A 7,995-nucleotide genomic window follows, 5' to 3' on the forward strand; every position below is an offset into this window, starting at 1 on the left:
GCGGGCGGAAGTCCGGGTTGGGGTCACCTGACAGGAGAGTCGGCTAGATATGGCGTCGTCTTTGCTTGCGGGCGAGCGATTGGTGCGTGCTTTGGGCCCCGGCGGGGAGCTGGAGCCAGAGCTGCTACCCCGAAAGCTGCGGGCCGAGCTTGAGGCCGCGCTGGGGAAGAAGCACACGGGCGGTGATAGCTCCAGTGGCCCCCAACGCTTGGTTTCTTTCCGTCTCATCCGGGATCTGCACCAGCACCTGAGAGAAAGGGGTGAGCCCCAGTCTCCAGTCCGGGGTCCCCTCCTTGTGTCCAGATCGATTCCCTCCTGAGGTCTTTTCCCATCATTCCCCTTCTTCTACGGAGCACTCATCAAGACAAGCCAAGAATCACCCCATAAATCCCAGGGCTACCCACTTTCTTAACTCCTATGGGAATTCCTCGTGCTTGTGCAGTTTCTGCTCTTTTGAGAGCCCCCTCTTCACTTCCAGGCACACCTAGGCCCAATTCACCCTTGTGAAAGTCTAGGTTTTTACTAAATACAAATATGACAGGTTTTGTCTCTTCTTTTTCTCCACTTTAGGAATCAGCTTAGCATAGTGAGCTTGTAGGAATCCGGATTTCTTTCCACCTCAAAAGCAAGAGTGGTGAAATCTGATACTTTGTTTTGTTTTGTTTTTGATATAGGATGGCAAAAGCTGTGTTGAAAGATCTGGCCTGGGAGTAGCATGTGAGTTCCAGTCCTAGCTCTGTCACTAATCCTTTGAAGGAGTCATTTCTCCTCGCTGGGCCTCAGTTCCCTTATGTGTAAAGGGAAGGAATAGGACAAACTAGCACGTAAGGTATTTTGCCAGAAGTAACATAGACCAGCCAGAAGTGCAAAGAGTAGACTGCTCAATTATTAGAATTAGAAAGGACCTTAGAAAGAGATTGCCTAGTATTAGTGTCCTCTGAGCATTTAGCATCACTATGACCCAAACCTATTTAGGGAAGAGCTATTGGTGGCCACAGAACTGATCTAACCCAAAGGCACAAGTAAATGGCTTACGTGTTAGTTGTAACACTGGCAGGATAATTGAGAGCTGACAGCTAAAGTCACCTGCGCAGCACTGAGAGATACCTATATGGAATTATCCAAAATTCTTTTCAATTGAAAATGATCCTGGAAATGGATTAATGTAGAGATGGCCCTGTTTTATTTTGGTAGAAAGAAGGGCTAGACCCCTTTCGATCTTAACCCTTCAACCTCAGCTCTGTGGATCATTGTGTTTGTGAAACCTTTTCTTCTCAGATTCCAAATTATACCTCCATGAGCTCCTAGAAGGCAGTGAAATCTATCTCCCAGAGGTTGTGAAGCCTCCACGGGTATGTAAGGGATATGTTTGTGAGAGTGGTTATTGACTGAGTTGGGCTTATCTATGATACACTGAACTTATAAATCAACTTTTAGGCTTGAAAAATTGTTTTTGAAATCTTTGGGATCTGGGGGAGCCAGATATTGTCCTCCCCATCAACCGTTTGGAAAATTGAAATAAAAAAAAAAAACAATTTCAAAGCACTGGAGTTATGACTAGTATTTGGGTCTCCTGATACCTTTAGCAGTGCTTTTCCCCTGGAACCAATGATTGTGATGTGCTTTCTAACAAGCTGGGAATATCGTTCTTCTCATTTGATTTTTCTGCTTCAGAACCCAGAACTAGTTGCCCGGCTGGAGAAGATTAAGATACAGCTGGCCAATGAGGAATATAAGCGGATCACCCGCAACGTCACTTGTCAGGTAAGGGCCTGCTCTTCAGTACATGGTCTAGGTAGCCCCTCAGAGTAGGGCCCTGCACTGGAAGAAGATACGGAGTTTAGAAAAAACATGGAAACTTGGTTTCTATACTGTTCAGGGACCATAGGAGGTCTGCATACAAACTCAACACAGTTCCCATCTCATTCACTGAGACTCTGGGCTGAGATGGTGACCAAGTTTTAAACATCATAGAAGTGGGAGTGAGTTAGCCGGGCGCGGTGGCTCATGCCTGTAATCCTAGCACTTTGGGAGGCTGAGGTAGGTGGATCACTTGAGGTCAGGAGTTCGCACCAGCCTGGCCAACATGGTGAAACCCCGTCTTTACAAAAAATACAAAAATTAGCCTGGCATGGTGGTGGGCACCTGTAATCCCAGCTACTCGAGAGGCTGAGGCAGGAGAATCACTTGAACCCAGGAGGCGGAGGCAGAGGTTGCGGTGAGCCAACACTGCACCGTTGCACTCCAGCCTGAGCAACAAGAGCAAGACTCCATCTCAAAAAAAAAAGTGGGAATGAATCTTGGAGGCTTTTTTTCTTCTTTTTTTTTTTGAGACGGAGTCTCACTGTATCACCCAGGCTGGAGGGCAGTGGCAGGATCTCTGCTCACTGCAGCCTCCGCCTTCCAGGTTTAAGTGATTCTCGTGCCTCAGCCTCCCAAGTAGCTGGGATTACAGGCATGCACCACCACACCGGGCTAATTTTTTGTATTTTTAGTAGAGACCATGTTGGCCAGGCTGGTCTTGAACTCCCAACCTCAGATGATCCTCCTGCCTCAGCCTCCCAAAGTGCTGGGATTACAAGGTGAGCCACTGTGCCCAGCCATTGGAGCCTTTCTTCTGACAGGGCTCCCTACTACTCTATGGCATGCTCCTACCCTGGAACAGGAGAGTAGATGGGTACTGGCAGCCTATGTCCTCTCTCCGAAATGCTTGCTCTGTGGTCCAGAAAAGAGTCAAAATGGTTCCAGACAAAAGAATCCATGGAGAGAGCAGAGTTAATGTGTTGGGGAATGGAGAGGGCTGAGCCCAAACTGTCAGTGGATGCTTGGATGCTCTCTGAGCTGCTTCTATTCTGAATCATCTTCTTTTTCTTTTTCCCAGGACACAAGACATGGTGGGACTCTCAGCGACCTGGGAAAGCAAGGTGAGGTACTAGGAGATCAGGCTTCTAAAACCTCTTCCTGAGATGGGTCATGACACTCAGGCTTGTTGTTTGACTGAAACCCAGTTGATGGGGGAGCCATGAGATAAGAGCACCTCCTAGAGAATGTTGAACTAAAGGTGCCCTCTCTGGCTCCTCCCCAAAGTGAGATCATTGAAGGCTCTGGTCATCACCATCTTCAATTTCATTGTCACGGTGGTTGCTGCCTTCGTCTGCACTTACCTTGGAAGCCAATATATCTTCACAGAAATGGCCTCGGTGAGTAGGCACTGGGCAGGGCAGGGTGCCCCAGGTAGGGGTGTTAGTGGGTAAGGGAGGACATATGTGAAAGTGCCTTGCACAGATTAGGTATTGAACAGATATTTATGCCATTAACAAGGGGAGCATTAGAGCTTTCCAGCAGTCACAGGGGGTTAGGTAATAACCCCAGGAGAAGCCACATTCTCTTTTCTTCCCCTCCCCCAACTTAGAGGGTGGTTGGGGGCTCTCCATCCTCATTAAAAGTGCTGGGGTACAGAGCTGGTTGTTGGCCTGCATCCCTTACGCCTGGTTCTCCCCATCTCCAGCGGGTGCTAGCTGCATTGATCGTTGCCTCTGTGGTGGGTCTGGCCGAGCTGTATGTCATGGTGCGGGCAATGGAAGGCGAGCTGGGAGAACTGTAACTGGTGCTTCATCATCAAGTCTAGAGAAGACTTTGGGGGCTTCAGGCTCCAATTGCCAGTCACCGACTCAGTCAACTCATGAGACTTTTTGTATTCAGCTCCAGTTAGTCAGAAGACCAGCCCAGGCCAGCTGCTGTTTCTGTGGGGAGCCCTATTTTCTGTGAATTTCCACAGGGAGCATTGGAGGAGATTGAGATAACACATCTTTAAAACGGAAAGAACTGGTCTTAGTCTATCAGTACCTCTTCCTGAATCTGGTACCCATCTGCCTTCTCCAGTCCATTCTAGACACTGCTGGGACTAGGGTTTTTCCATCAGGAGCAAATGGAATCCAGGCCTTCCCAGAAGTAGACCATACTGCCTTGAATTTGTCCATACGTACAAATTGATCACCAGCTTTCTCCATACATTTTTAATGCAGACCTGTAATTGAGTTCAGAAGGCTCCAAGAAAACACAAAGGATCCCCTTTCTCCAGTTTGTGCTGGAAGAGGAGCTGATCAGAGACATCAAATAAGAGAAAGATGGGTTGCTAGAGGATGGTAGAACTGGAAGCAAGGTAGCTACCTTTTTGCAAAAGGAAATGGTATTAGGCCCCTTTTCCAGAAGATAAGACAGACTCATAGAGATCAAATGATCAGTGTGGTTCTTCCTTTGTTAAATGGAGCCAAAGACGCCTATGTTGTCCTGAAGTCTTGTAATGTTTAACTTCTGAGAACTTAGATTAGTGGTGTGATGGTAGAGTCTGTATAATGCATTGAAAAGGGTATCAGGCTTAGTTATTTATCCAATAAATATTTATTGTATCCAGGTTATTCCTATTTTAATTCCTGTGACAACACAAAGCATAGCGATTTCCATAGTTCTAACTGTTCAGGGTCTGCTCCTCCTGGTACACTCTTTTTTGGTTCACTGTAGGTACTCCTGTTGTCTTTTTTTTTTTTTTCCAAAGCACTTTTCTGTTTTTATAAATTATATACTCATTCACTCAGTGGACACTTCCTCTACAATGTTTGCCAGTTTCTGTTAGTTGGGAGAAGTGTCAGCTGTGAGAAGAAAAAGTAGGTGGCATTTTACAGTGTTTCCAGTAACCTGAGCTATATAAAATTTGTGTTAAAAAGCTACACTGGGCCAGGTGAGGTGGCTCACGCCTGTAATCCTAGCATTTTGGGAGGCTGAGGCCGGCGGATCACTTGAGGTTGGGAGTTTAAGACCAGCATGGCCAACATAGTGAAACCCCATCTTTACTAAAAATACAAAAAAATTAGCCGGACGTGGTGGTACATGCCTGTAATCCCAGCACTTTGGGAGACCAAGGTGGGAGGATGCTTGAGTTCAGGAGTTCGAGACCAGCCTGGGCAACATGGTGAAAGCCCATCTCTACAAAAAAAACACAAAAATTAGCTGACATGGTAGCACACGCCTGTAGTCCTAGCTACTCAGGAGGCTAAGGTGGGAGGATCACTTGAGCCTGGGAGGCAGAGGTTGCAGTAAGCCGAGTAAGCCAAGGTCATGCTATTGCACTCTAGCCTGGATGACAGAGTGAGACCTTGTCTCAATAAAAAAGCAGGGGGCAGGGGGAGGGGAGAACCAAATGCCCTATCCTCCGGTTCTCAGCATATAGAAGGGAGCTCTCTCATCTCCTAGCCACTCCTGCCTCACTATGCCATGCTTTCTCTAATGCACTCTGGGTCCAGGGACTGCTTGGCAGGAGGTGGGAAGAACAAGAAGTTTGGGGACTTCCCAGTTTCTTAGGCCTGTCTGGAGAGGGAACTAGCATTTACTGAGTTTTTACGATGTGTTACACACCATGTAAAGCCCTTTACCTACATTATTTCTTATACCCCAAACAGAGAGCAAATAAGTATCCCCATTTTTTAGTCACATAGAGTTCCAGAGTTGCCACAATTACATTGCAGAGTCAGGATTTGAATCCAGTGCAGACCGCAAACACCATGGTTTTCTCTCCAAAGCAGAGCAGCTCCAGAGGTGGAGGTGACTGGAATGTCCTAGACTCAGTGGGACCAGGAGCAGGGGGTGCCAGCAGAGGCTCTCATCTCCCCAGGGTCTTGTCAGTCAGAGTCCTAAACCCTTCAATTAACTATCCCTCTAATCCCAGCTGAAGCCTGGGTAATACCTCCCACCAAGAGGTATCTGTGTGGAACCTGCCCCTATTTAGGGATTAGGTGATGGAGATAAATTTCCATGGCAAACGGCCCTCGTCCACGTTCATTTGCAGAGCACAACAATCCAGATTAAGGTACAGAGTTTGGGTTTTATTTGGAGATTAGTTGGTATTACAGATGATGGTGATACCAAAACCTAATGCTGCTGTACCCGCCTCCATCCCAGATCTGTCAGGTTGTCTCCACAGCCCCACATCAGAGGGCAGCCAATCTGATCTTTGTGAACATTAAATCAACATAAGCCCCAGCTTCCTATCTTTGCTTCATTACTTTAATGCCACTCCGTCTTCACATCCATAGTTCTGATTAATTTGTCCAGGTGGTCGATGGTCAAGAGAGGGGGCCCTGACGCATAAAGAAGGTGGCTCTCCAGCAGTCTAGATGAGGAGCAGCACTCTCCTCTCCTACCTCACTTAGCAGTTAGCAAGGTAATGGCCTGGAGAGACCTCAGGAGATAGGAGCCTGCCCCTTCAGAAGGAGGAGGTCATCAGCTGGTGAGAACTGGGGACCAGGCCTGGCAAGAGTGGAGGAAAACATGACCCTCATCTCATCCTTCTGAAGGTACCTCCTGCCACAACAATGAGCATATGCCCCAAAGGGGTCAGGGTGTGGGGTGGCAGGAGCCAGGCCCCAGTCTGCTTAGGACCTGCATCTAGGCTGGCCTGGAGGCCAGTGGAAGGGAGGGATGCCTGAGCTAAACTCCTTTCCCATAGGGAATCCCTTTGCATAAAAAGTGGGGCCAGGGGATCCATTTCTATTGTGTTCAATCCCAGGAGGGGCAGGGTGGGCCACAGGAGTCAGAGGAAGGGTCTTGCAAGTTCTGGACCAAGACTAGGAGTGGTCCACATTGATAACAATGGCCAAGGCATAGATGAGGTCAGACAGGCTGCCTAGTGAAGTCTGGGGAGTAGCTCACTCTAAAGAAGGGTGGACCTCTGAAGCCCCAGCTGGTCCCCATGGGGCTACAGCTTTAGCTCCTTCCCAACCCTGCCCTGGACCCAAGCCGGGAGCTGGACAGGAGCTATGTCGACACGCTGAGGTACGCTGAGGTGCGCTGAGGTGTGCCGCTGGAGGGTGGAGGTTGGCCTGGCATTTGGGAATCCCAGGGCTGCTGGAGGGTGTCTCAAAGAGAGCAGGAGCTCTGGGGGGACTCAGACCTGGGGCTTAGACTTCCTGACTTCCTGTTCTTTATTATTTCGGCCCGGCGCTTCTGGAACCACACCTGCTAGGAAAGAAGAAGGGGTCTATTCTGGCCCCAGCATCCCCTCCACCCAGGGACAGGGGAAACAACCTGAAGGTGGGCTACCCAGCGAAGGGGCTGTGGGCCAAGCCCAGATGTTGGCTGTGTGAGAAGGGGTCACAGCTCACCTGTATCTTGGCCTCAGGAAGGCGAGTGACCCAGGCCAGGTGCTCACGGGTGCTGATGTTGGGGTAGGGCCATGCTGCGAACGCCCTCTCCAGCTCCAGCAGCTGCCCTTTGCTGAAGGTGGTCCGCTTTCTCTGGTGGGAACCCAACCCGCTGCCACCGTCTGCAGGCCATGGTGGGGGTCAAGCTGGGACTCCCTGCAAGAGCCTCTACCCAGCCTCAAAGCCCTCAGTCAACCCTGAAGTCCCTACTCCCACCCCTCTTCAACCTTCCTCATCCCACCATGCCCCGCGTTCTCACCCTGCCCACACTTCCCCCATCAGATCACCTGCTGAGGATGCATCCACAGGGCTGGGCATGGAGCTGGCAAAGGGTAAGGTGCCAGAGGGCTGTGCCCACACCAGACCCCCCGATTTGGGTTTTTTCATGCTCAGGGTGGCTGGCCCCACCTTCAGGAGTGGAGAGGTTTAAAGTCCAGCTCAAGCAAGGCAGAGAAGTCTCGGTGGGGAAGAAGGGAGGCTAGAGGCCGGGTTGGGCTTACGAGGGTATGGGTGGGGCAAATTGTATACCCCCTGCCCCTCCAAGGCCTCACAAAGGAAGCTGGGCCCAGCATCCCTCCTCAAATCTCAAACTGGCAGTCTGTACCTGAAATCCTATACTTCATGAAAATCCTCCCAGGGGTCCTTCCAGGCAGCCAAAGAAAACCATCTCTCCAGTGCTCCCAGGCACTGGCTGCCCCTTCTGGAGCCCTTAGTGCTCTGAACCTGGCTACCTTCAGGGGAGAGGGAGTGGAGTCCTCTGCCACAACTGGGGACTGGGCTGGTGAAGTGGGACAGGATG

General features: G+C 49.8%; 2 protein-coding genes across 3 annotated transcripts; one reads left to right on the plus strand and one right to left on the minus strand.

Annotated features, from left to right (window-relative positions):
• The first annotated feature begins 5 nt into the window (after positions 1-5).
• Positions 6-6,036, plus strand: TMEM199 (transmembrane protein 199). Of its 2 annotated transcripts, none has more exons than XM_009251411.3 (6): positions 6-260; positions 1,279-1,352; positions 1,675-1,764; positions 2,882-2,924; positions 3,088-3,200; positions 3,703-6,036. In XM_009251411.3, exons 1-6 carry the CDS (start codon positions 50-52, stop codon positions 3,766-3,768), a joined length of 597 nt encoding a protein of 198 aa, XP_009249686.1. In that variant the 5' UTR covers positions 6-49; the 3' UTR covers positions 3,769-6,036.
• SEBOX (SEBOX homeobox) lies at positions 6,037-7,583 on the minus strand. The gene is given in 4 exon segments (XM_054535966.2): positions 6,037-6,839; positions 6,841-7,011; positions 7,158-7,329; positions 7,456-7,583. Coding segments are annotated over 4 exon segments (690 nt in total). The 3' UTR covers positions 6,037-6,620.
• Positions 7,584-7,995: the final 412 nt, after the last annotated feature.

This window comes from Pongo abelii, chromosome 19 (genome assembly GCF_028885655.2).
Source record: "Pongo abelii isolate AG06213 chromosome 19, NHGRI_mPonAbe1-v2.0_pri, whole genome shotgun sequence".
Classification (NCBI taxonomy): Eukaryota; Metazoa; Chordata; class Mammalia; order Primates; family Hominidae; genus Pongo; species Pongo abelii.

Coding starts and splice junctions, on each gene's coding strand:
- TMEM199 (XM_009251411.3), top strand. CDS start 50: ATGGCGTCGTCTTTGCTTGCGGGCGAGCGATTGGTGCGTGCTTTGGGC. Junction 261..1,278: donor CCAGCACCTGAGAGAAAGGG/GTGAGCCCCAGT, acceptor TTTTCTTCTCAG/ATTCCAAATTATACCTCCAT. Junction 1,353..1,674: donor AGGTTGTGAAGCCTCCACGG/GTATGTAAGGGA, acceptor TTTCTGCTTCAG/AACCCAGAACTAGTTGCCCG.